Source organism: the organism of the source record quoted next, unplaced genomic scaffold, assembly GCF_019419815.1.
Source record: "Pyrus x bretschneideri cultivar Hongxiangsu unplaced genomic scaffold, Pyrus_bretschneideri_v1 Contig2, whole genome shotgun sequence".
In the NCBI taxonomy this organism is placed as follows: Eukaryota; Viridiplantae; Streptophyta; class Magnoliopsida; order Rosales; family Rosaceae; genus Pyrus; species Pyrus x bretschneideri.
This window is the reverse complement of record NW_025999501.1, coordinates 7134832-7149483: the sequence shown is the minus strand read 5'-3', so window position 1 is coordinate 7149483 and position 14652 is coordinate 7134832. Positions and strand designations below refer to the sequence as shown.

Here is a 14652-nt window from a genome sequence, read left to right as displayed (position 1 = left end):
GTGGGACGGGCCCGGAAAGTGGTCCTGCCCGGGGCGGGATGTGACATGTAAAACCCCATCAGTTAAGATATTGAACACTGTTTATTATTAAACGTAAAACCCTATCCATTAAGATATTGAACACTGTTTAATATTAGGGGAGAAAGAAGAGTTCGAAACTGTTATATGTACGTGTACACTATTTATGGTGGGTTTCATGTAAATGAAATAAATATATGTGTAAATTTTTATTTATAAATCACTTTTATGTTAATAAAGATGCTATATAATAGTGTATTCGTATTATGTAAATTGTTCTCTTTAGATAAAGACGGTGCTGTAGTCTTTAGATGTGTAAAACTCTATTTGCATGACAACTCATATGTGATTTACCTGTTTGAAGATATTTTTTTCTTGCGAAGATTATTTTCTCTTCCTCTTTCTTGTAAAATTGGCCGCAACACAAATTAAAAATCTGAAAAACAATGGACAAAAAACAAATCCCAATAAACATGGAAACGATAGGTGCAATCTCGGCCGTTGATTGTAATTTTAGCGGGCCCCACAAACGCCAAGGGTCCCTATACAAAACATGCGATAATAACTACAAGTAAACAAGACTTGGGGAACTTATCGTCTCCCCCACCGCGTCCGCGACTGCGACTGCGACTCTACTCTTTTCCTTTGCAAGTAAGTCATCTCCCAATTCCTAATCCCTTTAACAAATTCTTCTTCTCTTCGAACCAAATTTCTACTTTTTGTTTGGTTTCCGGGAAAATCCAGGTTTACGCTTTCTGCTTGTTTTGCCTCTCTGCGCCAGGTCGAGACTTTGCAAGTGATTCTACTTATTCGTGCATTATTGGGGGCTTTCGTTTTCCCGGAAAATCCCAAGTATTTCTGCTTCTGATCTGTGTTCTTAGCGTATTTAGCTGATTCAGGTTTTGGACTTGATTAATTGTTTCTTATTTTGTTGACTGGGAGTTATCTAGCTTTAATTGCGATGATTATGATTAAATATATTAGATTTACTTTGAAGATTGCAGTACTTGATGATCGTTTGCTTAATTTGCTAGATGTATTCGTACAAATTTGTTTGCTTCTGTTTGGTTCCTATGCTATGTTTAGTGGTTGGAAATTGTTTTAAATGGAATTAATAGTGATATGTGAAGCATAATCAGCCTTTGTATTAGCCGAAATTAGAACATCGGGTCGGTGTTTCAGTTGTTTTTAATTTATTTATTTGGGACTTCGTATAATTTGCTACATGTATTCGTACAATTTGTTTGCTTCTGTCTTGGTTCCTATGCTATGTTTAGTGGTTGGAATTTTTTTTTTTTAAATGGAATTAATATTGATAGTTGAAGCATAATCAGCCTTGTATTAGCCGAAATAGAAGAGCGAAATTAGAACTTCGGGTTGGTGTTTCAGTTGTAGTTTTTAATTATTTATTTGGGACTCCCTATAATTGTTCGAAAATCGTGTTATGTTTGTTTGTTTAATTACTTCGAAACGATTTTAACTTAATGGAATGTCTTGCCGGTCCATGGAAATACGTGTGGCTTTTGGGTGCTGAGAAAGTTTACATTCAAAAGGGAAACAATTCGTTGACCATGTTTCGAAATCACTATCTTCTGCTCAGAATAAAAAACGATGTATTGAATTAAAGGTCATTCGCATAATTTTTTTTTTCTATCAAAGAACGGAGATATGACTTCTGAGTTTTGGAATTGTGGTTACATGAAATAGGGATTCATTTATGCAGTGGGTGTGTCGTAAACATTTTTCTATTGGTTCAAACGTGATTTTTTTCATTGCACATTTATGCCTTATGTGATGCATACATTTTTTCCTATATATACTAACATAACTAGATGCCAGCTCAGGTTTCCTGATTTATATAATGGGTGGAAGTTCGATTGATGATGACTGGGAGCTTGCTTCACTGTCTAGTGCTGTTCGCACTATGGTCTTAGTTGGACGTACTGGTAATGGAAAAAGTGCAACGGGAAACAGTATTCTTGGAAGAAAGGCCTTCAAGTCCAGGACAAGCTCCTCTGGTGTTACCAGTACTTGTGAATTGGAGAAAACTGTATTGAGAGATGGACAAGTCGTAAATGTTATAGACACTCCTGGTATAATCTTGCTAATTTGTATTCTTTGTACATTCAATCTGAATATATAAATTCTGTCCATTTCTTGGAATAGAGAGATAGATGGATAGGGTAGTTGCATCAATGAATTTAGTTTTCAAAAGCTAATCTTTCTCCCTGTGTTGACTTGTGTGGCACACCACTGCAGGTCTTTTTGATTTTTCTGCAAAGTCGGACTTTGTTGGCAAAGAAATTGTCAGATGCATTGATTTGGCGAAAGATGGAATCCATGCTGTGGTTGTAGTTTTCTCAGTTAGGACTCGCTTTTCACAAGAAGAAGAAGCTGCATTGCGTAGCTTGCAAACTTTGTTTGGAAGCAAAATTATTGATTATATGATTGTGGTCTTTACTGGGGGAGATGATCTTGAAGACAATGATGAGACCTTGGATGACTATTTGGGCCGTGAATGCCCAGAACCTTTAAAGGTTATTCACCAACTTTTAATCTTGTTATTTAACTTTTTGCTTCTTTTGTTTCGTTTGTATAAACTATTATGTTATCTTCACCATTAGTTTTTTATTTTATTTTTTTTTTTTTGCATTTCTTCCAGAATTGATTTTCCTTTTATTTGATATATATCAACAGGGTTGTGCTTATTACTTCCACCTAGTTCTATGATTATCTGGAATTATTTGCTACATAACTTGAATTACTTCACATTATTAAAGTTTTGTGTAGAAACATGAAGTCAAGTTAAAAACCTGTTAAACCCACCCCTATGCTCATAATGGTTTTCCATTTCCTTCATTCTGGATGACCATTCATTTCCTCATAAGCTTACATCATCCTTATTTAAGACAGTAAGAGCCGGACTTCCCGTCTTATTTTATTGGGACAGTTTTCAGTAACTTCATTTTCAGCACGTCCATGAAATCAGCGGCTCCATTTTTGTATTTAAAAATGGACTCTGTCATTGATCATGTCTTTTTCTTTGATACCTTCTCTTCAAATGTCTAGTGTGCTGGAGATCAAAGATTATTGTTTATTAGTAAGCATGGTATAATGGATGATGGATTTTCACTATAGTAGTAGATACAGGAGAAAACGTCAGCCCAACCTAGATTAGGGAAAACTCTATCAATCCTCGCCCAAACAAGGCCCTATCCTCTTTCTTCTTCAACCATGCCTGAATCAGGGCTTATTATAGTTTGTATTTACGTTTTAATGTATGGTTTGCAACTACATACGTACAATTTCTTATGTAATCCATTACCATCTTGAATACGTGGATGTTATGTATTAAAAGATTAATGAATTCTTGGATTATTGTAGGACATCCTTACTCTGTGTGAAAACCGCTGTGTGCTTTTTGATAATAAGACTAAGGATGAAAGTAAGAGGGTTAAACAAGTCGAGAACCTTCTATCCCTTGTAAACAAGGTCATATCACAAAATGGTGGGCGACCATACACAGATGAGATATTTGCTGAAGTGAAGGTATTTTATTATTTTTATTATTAACTACTTGCTTAAATTGTCTTTTTGTTTGTAAATATCATGATAAAGTTTTCATTGTATCCGACAGAAAGGGGCCATTAAACTTCGTGACCAACAAGAAGAGGTCAACTCCTTGAAGGGGTATTCCAAACGAGAAATATCTGAATTGAAGGATCAGATGCAGCGTGCACATGACGAGCAGCTTAAGCGGATTACTGAGATGGTAACAGATTGCCCTAAGCTTTCACATGCTTTGCTTTTGGATTTAGCTATTGATGTCAATATATTCTTCCAGTTTTCATACTCGGTTAAAACTAGAATACCATGTTTGGTTGCACTCTTTGACAATGATATTGACCACCTCTTGTTCAACCAAGTTTTTTTTTTAATATGTTAGGACCTATTTCTTTCATACCTAAATCACCGTCCCATGTTTTTCATTCTATGGATTGCCTTTGAAAATATTATCACTTGCGAATACCTTGTAGACAAGTTATTGCATATAAGGTTGGGATCAATGAACTCTTGAATGCATTTAGTAGTCAGTCCCGTGGTTGTAGAATACCTTCAGATGAGATTTTGCATAGTTTATTAGTTCTCTCACATAAGTATGGAGATGTACAGTTTTATGCATCATGCTTTACAAAGTTTAGGGATGGCTTCATAAGTTTGCTTTATATTTTCTCATCTGTTTTAATGTTTATGTAGTAGTTTAGGTAGAATGAAATGAGTGGAGTGGTCATCAAGAATTGACATTTAGTATTTGCAGAGTTGGTAGTACAAAAAAGTGTTAACAGTTGGAAATTCCCTTCAAGCCATATCTTCTGATATATAGGACTTTGACATCATATGTTTCTAGTTGACATATCCGGTTTGTATGCTTATGTTCTCGTGATATAACAGAGTATGGAGCATGAAACTGGGATCACCTGACGAGTTTGATAAGAAAAATAATTGAAGAGAGTATTTTTCTGTAAACTACGGAACAGAATTTTTCTGAAGATAACTTTAACTGAATTTTGTCATCGTCTTTTTAGTTTTTGTTGTTTGTGGCAGTTGAAAGATTGGGTGAGAAAGACTATAGGGAGGCTTTACAAAATTGGCCTTTGTGTGGCTTACTGATTAATTGCATTATTATTTCTCTCAGCATTTATGATTTTTGACTAACCATATGTGATTGAAATAAACGTCTATATGCTTGGGCTTACGTTATTTTTTTATTTATTTGAAAGGATCAAATGTTGCATTATTCTTTAGTCCTGAAACATGATGATATTTTACAGGTCGAGTCAAAGTTAAGAGAGACCACTATGAGGCTTGAGCAACAGTTGGCAGATGAACAAGCTGCACGTCTGAGAGCAGAAGAGAATGCTCAACGGGCTCAGCTGAAGTCTGATGATGAAATTCGAAAGCTTCGAGAACATTTAATGAAAGCAGAGGAGGAGCTTCGTAAAAGAGGTGAAACCAAGTGTGTCATTCTATAAACGTAACTTTTGACAAAGATGCGTGGTAAGGAATCAATCTTTCTCCTCGTTTAACTGTTGGTTAATGTGGAGTTTGCTGCAAACTGTTTGCGACAGCGATTGACAATGATTATGGTTTGAACCTTTTATGTAAATAAATTGGTAGGATGCTAAGTTTACTATTTCTGTTTTATACCTATACATATATTTTATATATTTGTCTGCAACTTTGGCTTACAATTTCAGCATATCCTTCAGTTTGCAACTGAAACCACCTTCACACATACCACCCGTTTAGATTTCTTGAATGAGTTAAATCTTTATCTTCGGTTCTCTGTGTTTATTTTACGCAGTTTTAATTGATAGTTTAAGCCAGGAAGGGTTAGACTCCAAGACAATGCGGCCCTTGCATTTTGAACTTACCATAAGATTGACCCTGATCCATTAGAGAATCCTTAGAGTTTCCTTGCCTTGCGAATTTGATTTGTCAATCGAATTTCCGGTGAGGCAAGAGACTTGTAGCGTAAGTGTTAAGCGTAGTTTGTGTGTGTCGTGAGGTATTTGTAGAGAATGGGATACTTGTGGAGATCGAAAGAAGCCATTGTTTTTTTTTTTTTTGAGCAACCAGTGAGGGTATGCGTACGATGGAAAGATGAAAGGAAAAATGAATCGGAGAAAAGAGAACTGAAACTTGGAATAGGAACAAAAAATCACTGACCATAAAAAAGAAAGAAACCAAAAAATCCTTGCCAAAATTTTTGTACCAGAGTCCCAGCTTCTCCTAGCATTTCGCGTCGATTCTCATAACGGTGTCAAACTGTTTGATGTTAAATGTGGAGCCACAAGTGATATATCATTGTTCAACCGAAGTTGGGTTACAACCACACTGGTATCGTTTCCGTTTCTACTAGAAAAATTGTTTGGTTACATTTACAAGAGTTTGAGAGAGTGAAGCATCTAGGGTTACGAGCCTTGTATCAAATTTGGGTGCGGTTGCTCTTTTATAAAATGGGATATGATATCTACACATTTCTTTTTACTTCTCACATATCTTTTTAATTTTCAACCGTTGGATTGGATGAATTGAAGAAGATTAAACATCAAAAATTAACAAATGATATTTAAAAAGTTAAAAAAGATGTGTAGATAGCATATCCTATAAAATAAGAGCAAGCCTCCTTTTCTAACGTACATTCACGTGGGCTAAGAAGTGACACCCAAATTAGGGTACAACAATTGACATGTCGGCAATACAGTTGTCGGCCATGGTAGGACCCACGTCTATTAGAGGGTGAGTTTTCTTTGTCAAAACAAACAATATTATGCTTTAATTTTGTACGAAAAGGTCTGGATTGCAGGCACAATTGGACATTAGAATTGTGCTGTCCGTACATTTTTTTTCACTTACGTACCCTCTTAAATAGTGACAGTAATATGAATGAATTAAAGAAATTAAAAACAATAAGATTGAATGAATTAAAGAAAATAATTAATAAAAATGTGAGAAATAAAAAAAAATGTATGGATAGTACACTTCTAGCCATTATTCTATAATTCAAAGAGTTTCTCTTTGGGGTGATACTTAGCAAAGAGACATGGTGACACTCATTTTATTTGTTTAGAGTGTATTTGATAGTTATTTCGTTTTTATATTTTAGTTTTTGTTTTCATTTATTTTTTAAATGAAAGATTGTTAGGTAGCTTTTAGTTTTCTAAAGTGTGCTTGGTTTTGGTTTTTGAAAATTAAAAAGCTACTTTTTTCAATTTTCACTTTTAAAAAAATTAAAAACTAAAAATAAATAGTCACAAACTTTCAGTCTTGCATTTTTTTAATTTAAATTGAAAACTGCAATGGTTATCAAAATCGATGATAATTGCAAAACTGCATCGTCGTGTAAAGAAACCTTAGTTTTAATTATTGCAGCCAATCAACGGAAGGGGAAAGTTCTGTCGAAGATATAGTAGTACGTGCTAGCATAGATAACACCATGAAAGAAACTGGGAAACCCAGCTACTCATTATCTCATCGTATGTAACGAATAGTTCATCATCACTGCCCTAATTAAGCTAATTAATTAAATTACAAGACATAGTGTAGTAATTATTCTGCGTAGTATTTTAAAAAAAAATTATTCTGGGTAGTACTAGGTACTAAATCCCAAAGTCATATTACAATCCTTACAAATACATAATTAAGCTACTAATTAGAAATCTTGTTGAAAAAGTCAATGTTCGTTCCGAACACATGAGAGAAGATAAATCATCATATTAATATCTCGATATAATTAAGAAGATTGAGGTGACAGAGGTAGCATTTCCTGCATTTGAAGATTCTGCCTCCAAAAAGCTAATTAATTACCTGCACGTAAACACAACAAAATATGAAACTCAAGAGATAAAATTTGTGTTTAATTATTGTTTCTGTACGAATTAAATTACAGGTTAAATTATATTTTATATATATGTATATATATATATATTAGTAATTTAGTGATTACCCAAGATGGAGAATCTTCTTGGTTTGCTGTGGGAAGGTAGCTCCTCCACCCTCAATGATATTCTGGCTAAAGAAATTGCGAGAAGCTAATGCCTGGATTGCATTCATCTCTGGCACAGAAACCATGTTTGCCTGGTGAAGCCTCTCAACTTCTGATATCTGATCGTCGATCCATTGGAAAATTAAACATCGATGTGTATATATCAATAATTTCTGGTTTAATTAGACAGTAAATCTTGGAATATCGTACGTACATTATATTTTTTGAGAAGTTATATAAAACATATATAACTTAGAGTCTGCATGCATATCATTTTTTTTTTTTTGAGTGATTTTAGTGGCTAATTAAACATGTATGTATACACGCACAGATGGGAAAGTACTCACTTCGTCTGATGATTAATTAGTTTCTGCATGCATTTTCATAAAATTAACGTATATGAATACTAATCTCTGCGGTTGCGCATACCTTAGTTCGAAGATAAACATTTTCGTTTTCCAGCTCAATCTCCTACGTACATAACAGAAATAATTGATTATATTTAGAGCATTCACTTCATAGGAAGAGGGCAACTCTTCTTAAATGTAAAAGGTTTACCTTTTTCTGCAAGTACTCAATCTCTGCAATCAGCATTTCATCCTGTTCTCAAGCATCAGATACATACATACCGGGAAATAATTAATTGCAAGATGAACATTGAAGATGGCCAATTACTAAATTGGAAAATACGCGTATGCAGCATTCTTCGGAAGCCATCAAGAATATCGTATAAATCAATTGTTTAATTGAGTGAATTAATTACCTTCTTGGACCTGATTCTAGTCATGCCTCGTTCAAGCTTATTCTCCAGCTGCTTTAGTTCTTTCACAGTCAGATTACTCAAGGCATCTCCCATTAAGTGCCTACAATTAAGCAATCAATATTTTTATTCATCCACTATATATACAATTAAGCGCCTTGAGATGCAAGCTAGGTCAATTCTATAGAGAAGTATACTTTAATTTCAAAACAAATTGATATCTCTAGGTAACTGATGAAATATGTATATAGTTTGGACTATTTTCAAGCAGGTTCATGCGTGAGGTTATAAACAATTGCGATCAAATTAATGTTCCTTTTCCAGTTCAATGCATGTATAAACAAGGAAATATACAGTGGAGTGGATCACCTGTTAGAGTTCTGCAGCATTTGAATCTGTTGCCTCAGTTTTGCCGATTCCTGTTGATAATACTGCATATCAAGACAAAAATGCAGCAAGTATTTCTGTCAATTTGACAAATGACATTATCCAAAGTAAGTTAACCCATTAACCAGACCACAAGATATGTATCAAACTTCAACAGAAAGGTATATGCAAGGACCAAGGTTTATATATATATATATATATATATATATATATATATATGGCGTACCTGAGCATTAATTTCAGTAATAGAAGATGGTCCTGTGCTATCTGAACATGCCTTCTTGTACCTCTCTATGGTGTTTCTTATACTGCTGCAGGTCAAATTTAAATTGTGAATTGTCAATAGGTGATACAGATGTGTAAACTGATCAACTTCTTTTTCAAATAAGTTAATTTCACATGAACCCACAAAAATGATCTAGGAAGGATAAAAAAGAGTTGATGAACCAATAGAATAATTACTCGCACTGTATGGGTTCGTAAATTTTTTAAACATTATAAATATAGAGAGGCAGAGAGAGCTAGATATATATATATATATATATATAAAATTCATGACAATGTATAATTGGAAGTTGTACTTATGTTAGATGAATTTTGAGGGTGTCAACGAAGTTCGGCTTATAGTGAGCTTAAATATTGTAGAACTACATGACTTTTAAGGGGTGATTCTAAATATAAAAAAAGATTATTAGATAGTGTAAACTGCTATTTCATGCCAAATAATGTTTTTCAGCTTTCTTTAGCTAAGGCTATTTACAGTCATGGACGGCTAAAACGTACTTAGCCCTTGCCTACGTTTTAGCCACTCATAAACCAATATTTTAAAGAACATTGTAAGGCTAAGTTTTTCTTTCTCCAATCATACATGGCTAAATTTTTTCATCTTTAAATGGGCATGACTTGGGAAGCACACGTTGGGGCCGCCAAGGGACTTGAGGGCTCGTTATATATACCCTGCCGGGCCTGCCCTTTGTTAAATTTGGATTTGATTCTTTTAGCTGATTCATTTTGGTCCTTTGTTGGATACCCTTGACTGAAGATGACCTAAATACTTATATACGAGCATATTTGGTTTTGTTCAATAAACAGAACTTTTAGTGCAAAAGTAACCTCATGCGATTTCGAGGTGTCAAACATGAAGGGGTGGCTGAAAGCACATATATATATTGGTGAGATGGGACATGAATGAGAGATAGGGCACACTGCCTATGGATAATATATCAGATTAAACAGGAACCACTATATATGCATGGCGTGGCTCTCGAGTCAATTCAATCCCTTTGTGGAGGGCAATGACATATATATGCACAGCAGTGGTCACCACGCAGCCACGCAGATGTCAATTACAAATAAGACACTTTATTTTCTCCCCTACTTTTAGTATTTCTTTTCTCAGCTATATACATAAATATATAAATCACCACTTAATAAAACAAACAATTATTTCGAAAGTTTTTTTAGTTTTAGGGAGAAAAATGTTAATTAAACAAGGAGGTTTTCTCAAACAAATTAGAAATGGGAAGCATAAGAGAAAAAACGTGGACTCTCAAAAAGATAGAAGAATAATTCATAAGAAACGAGTTTACCATTACATAGGTGTAACTCAATTCTATACAAGTCATTATCAAAAGACATACTGCTATTGTAAAATAAATAGTTCAAAAGTGTTGCAATTTTTAATTTGACATAGCTTTAGATCTGTGCTAAAGCAGACAATTTTGACGTTGAAGACGAATAAGACGAAAATTTGACACTGGAAGGCAATTAGGACTTAGGAGGATGTAGGAAGACTTGCATGCATGCAACAAAAGACTAAATGTCAGCACAATTACGTACGGTACGTGTAAAACTCCCCATTCATGCAAAGAAACCCCATTGATCAATGAGCTCTCCAAACTCTTCAATGATCTGTCTGTTTAACCAAAATTTGAACGGTCAGGAATTTATTCCCTGTTTACCTTCACCTTCACCTTCTTCTTCTTCCATTCATCTTCTTCCTTCTTCATCTTCTTCCCTCTTGATCTCCATCTCTCTCTCTCACCAGCTTCATAATTGAAGGATCTAGAGAGGATTCAGATGGTAGAGATCCGGAGAGAATTCCAGTCCAACCCCAAACCTCAAGAGTCAAAAAAGAGTATGGGTGGATCATGGATGGGTCAGTTAACTTGTTCCATATGCATAAACCCCACACATGCAGCAGCATGGCACGTGCATGTTACCCTTGCATGTATTAAAATAGAAACCCTTAAACTAAAACCAAGCACAGAGTTTATTAGAGTTTCATATTCTTTTTTGCGAAGTGGTAAGTAAATATACATATATATGTATATATATTATGAAAGTTTTAACCTTTCAGAGTGAAAACCAAAGTGAAAAGTTGAAGAAGCTTTCTCTTGAATTAGAGTACTGCACAATAGCTAGATAAAGACAAATTGAAGGGTAGTAATGGTTTGAAAGCCAGAAATGGAAAGGGAAGACCATCGACACGGTATCATGATATATGTGATCTCAATGCATGCCACTGCACAGAGAGAGAGAGAGAGAGAGAGAGAGAGAGAGAGAGATTCTAATAGATTTGTAACCCTAAAAATGAAGAAAATGAAGATCAAACACACCCAACAAGTACTGGATTCCTGTGGAACAAAGTAGGTCCAAATTGGTGCAACTGTTTCCTTTTCAATCACTTTTATGTCTTTGAGAAAACTGTGACTACAGTGGTTCACCATATATACAACAGTAACACACACATATATAGAGAGAAAGAGAGCATTAACTTAGATATTTTTCTTTTTAACGCAAACCCACATAGACACATGCAAGCGCTATTTAAGTTGGACTCAACGCTTTCTAAATTATTTTCATAAAATCAAATTTAGTTGGACTCAAAAATTGGGATTTAATAAAGATACAAGAAAAATCTCCAATAATATATAGTTGGACTCAAAATATTTGAACAATCTTTAATTACAACCACTCCTATTTTATCTTGGATATCCTCATTCTTAATCAGGTCCTGTCTTAGATGTATCGCACATGAGAAAGGACATGATTAAGAGCGAGTATATCTGAGGTAAAGTAAGAGTGGCTGCAATTAAAGATATTATGAGAAAAATTGGTTAAGGTGGTTTAGACATGTGAAACGAAGACCTACAAATGCTCCTAGAAAATACAATTATGAGATAGGGGCTTAGGATAAAAGGGGTACATGAAGACCTATGAAGACTTAGAAAGAGATTTTAAGAAAAGAAATAGAGAAACTGGAGCTAACGGAAGACTTCTCAGAAAAACCGAGCTCATGAGTGACGTTGTAGAATTCATACACCTGACCAACTTAGTAGGATAATACTTCTTGTTGTTGCAATTAACTACTTAATCAATGCATGCATGCAAGTGAAGAAAATAAATAATTAATTGATAAGTGAAGTGAAGTGAAGTTAAGGAACAGTTAAGGATGAATTTAGTTATAGGATATTACTTGTTGTTAGAGTACTCGTAGAGACGGCCCCGGCTAGAGAAGACAATGAGGGCAATTTCAGCATCACAGAGAATGGATAGTTCATATGCTTTCTTCAGCAGCCCATTTCTTCGTTTGCAGAAGGTCACTTGCCGATTCGTCGTGTTCTCAATCCTCTTGATTTCAATCTTTCCCCTCCCCATCTTAATATCTAATTACTTTGATCAGATCCAAGAGCGAACCAACCTCCTACCTGTATACATAAAAAGAATTTATACAATATTAATAAATAGGATATATATGGTACTAATTTCGTATAGATCGTTGCAGCATGATTATTAATTAAAATAACAAGAATTAATTCAGAATAAAAGAGAAAGCTAGCATATGTGTGCGCATACATACATATATATTACTAAATGGAAAATAAACTGCTAATTAAATAGAACAAACTGAAAAAATTAAAAAAAAAGAAAAGAAAATCCTCTTTGAGATATCTCCTCCTCTCTCTTCTCAAGCTATCAAAGGGAAAGAGAAATAGTTGCAAAATTAAAATTCAGCAGATTGAACTCTGTGCATACAACGATTAAGGAAGAAATTTTTTTTCTAATAGGGGTTTTATTGGAGAAGATCAAAGACTGAAATTAAGATATTATAAAAGAAAAAGATGATTATCATGGAGAATCGATCGGGTGATGGGATAATATAACGAGTACTGCAGACATCAAGGATTATTGTGTTAGAGACGAAAATAACAAAAGAAAAATAGATCAAGGAAATCAGACAAAAGTATGATAAGAAAAATGGAAATCAGACAAAAAGTTGAGGAGATCTAGAAGAAGTAGATCTCACCGGAAAAGTATGAGGGTTGTAGGCCACTGAAAAAAATCAGCAGTTTGATTAATGCGGAGGCCAAACTAAGATAGAAAAAAGTCCATAAATATTTTACCCAAAAAACAAAAAAAGAAAAGAGTCCAATATATATTAAGCATAGAAAAAAAATGCCCTATACAAACTCTGGTAGCAGAATCTACAACATGCTGAACAAGATTTTGGTAGTCATGGCACCATTAATGGTGCAGTACCCTTTACCGGGAACTCTTTCTTTCTCTCTCTCTCTCTCTCTCTCTCTCTCTCTCTCTCTCTCTCTTAACCATATGAGAAAAAAACAGATCAGTAATATATAGATTACTGAGCTAGCTAGGTTTGTGAGCATGCTGGAAGTTAGCTGAAGAAAACTGGGGCTGAAATCAAATTCAAAGAAAAAAGAAGGAGGTGGTGGTTCTGCAAATTAATTAGAATACACACACACACACACACACATGTTAAATTACACACACACACACACACGTATATATATATATATATATATATATATATATATATATATATATATTGCAAAGCCAAAGGCCTAAATTTATATAAAAACGAAGTCACAGTTATTTTATTCTTGATATCATGTTCAATATGTAAATAAAAAAGTTGACAGAGAAAAGAAAAGAAAGTGAAGAAAGTCAGAAAGATGAAACAACAGACGATATATATTTGGGATCATATATATCAAGAACACTATAAAACCCAGAATTTCTATACAAGATAAAATAAATAAAATAAGAAGACAAGATTAGCTAAATAAAAGTTCGGAAACAAAGATCTAGCTACATATGAAATGCGACACGATGAAAAATAATTAGTATTTGGAAATTAAACAACATAATTATTGTTTTAGTTTTTCCATGGAAAAATGATGAGATGATTTTGTTTAAACATAATGAGCTGAGGGCCTTTACTTTAGGGTTCCACAACTCCCCACAACTCCTTTGGGTCTTCTCTTCAATTGACCTCACCTCAGCTTTCGGAAATATCTAATCCCAAAGAAGCCAAAGCTTGTAGGCAAGTCCTCTTTCCCACGCCAATTATAGCCTCTTTCTTACTTTGTCCAACTTTGAATTGTGTGTGTGTGTGTGAGTCTAGAGAGAGAGAGAGAGAGAGAGAGAGAGAGAGAGAGAGGGTTGGCCTTCTACCGAAATGGGATACAAGATGTGGTTGTTTGAGCTGATTTGAACAGCTTTGCAGGTTCAAATTCGCTCCATATATAACTGTAAGTTTTGTTCAAATGTTAGTTTATAATTAATTATTTGGTGAAATGAAGAGCTAACCTGACTAAAATGCCCTTAAAGAATAATAGAACTTGCATACGATGAGGCTTATCTCTTCTGTGGCATCTCATTCCTATAAAAAAATGACATGGTTTTTCAACACGTATCATGAGATTGAATTGAAATACTACATGACAGTGAATTAATTTTATGTAAGTTTCTCTACAAGAATCCTATCTATTAATCTATTTTAGCTAGCTAAGGAATTATTCATCATCGGCATACAAATTTTTTTTCTTCTTCTTCTAGCGATCAAAATATGTGAGGGAAATTTCCAAAATGGGTCAATGGAATTAATTACCGTATGACAGATTAGGGTATG

The 14652-nt window shown here is 34.3% G+C and overlaps 2 protein-coding genes across 12 annotated transcripts; one reads left to right on the top strand and one right to left on the bottom strand.

The window, feature by feature from the left end:
- The first annotated feature begins 552 nt into the window (after positions 1–552).
- On the top strand, positions 553–5270 carry LOC103952529 (immune-associated nucleotide-binding protein 9). Of its 8 annotated transcripts, none has more exons than XM_048583209.1 (7): positions 603–669; positions 800–870; positions 1858–2111; positions 2278–2555; positions 3403–3567; positions 3656–3790; positions 4851–5270. In XM_048583209.1, the coding sequence occupies exons 3-7, from the start codon at positions 1880–1882 to the stop codon at positions 5049–5051; spliced, it is 1011 nt and encodes a 336-aa protein (XP_048439166.1). In that variant the 5' UTR covers positions 603–669; positions 800–870; positions 1858–1879; the 3' UTR covers positions 5052–5270. The 8 variants fall into 8 exon arrangements, with proteins under 8 accessions (XP_009362392.1, XP_009362395.1, XP_048439166.1 ...); XM_048583210.1 differs by having other exon boundaries at positions 615–669; positions 763–870; positions 1863–2111; XM_018648750.2 differs by having other exon boundaries at positions 615–669; positions 763–870.
- Positions 5271–7020: 1750 nt separating this feature from the next.
- On the bottom strand, positions 7021–14144 carry LOC103952528 (agamous-like MADS-box protein AGL11). 4 transcript variants are annotated; one of them, XM_048583216.1, is made up of 9 exons: positions 13962–14144; positions 12193–12424; positions 8941–9022; positions 8697–8758; positions 8331–8430; positions 8126–8167; positions 7997–8038; positions 7529–7686; positions 7021–7389 (listed from the first exon to the last, which is right to left on the bottom strand). In XM_048583216.1, exons 2-9 carry the CDS (start codon positions 12372–12374, stop codon positions 7386–7388), a joined length of 672 nt encoding a protein of 223 aa, XP_048439173.1. In that variant the 5' UTR covers positions 12375–12424; positions 13962–14144; the 3' UTR covers positions 7021–7385. The 4 variants fall into 4 exon arrangements, with proteins under 4 accessions (XP_048439173.1, XP_048439172.1, XP_048439171.1 ...); XM_048583215.1 differs by having other exon boundaries at positions 7024–7389; positions 8941–9025; positions 14019–14140; XM_048583214.1 differs by having other exon boundaries at positions 7025–7389; positions 8941–9025; positions 13956–14140.
- Between the last annotated feature and the right edge of the window lie 508 nt (positions 14145–14652).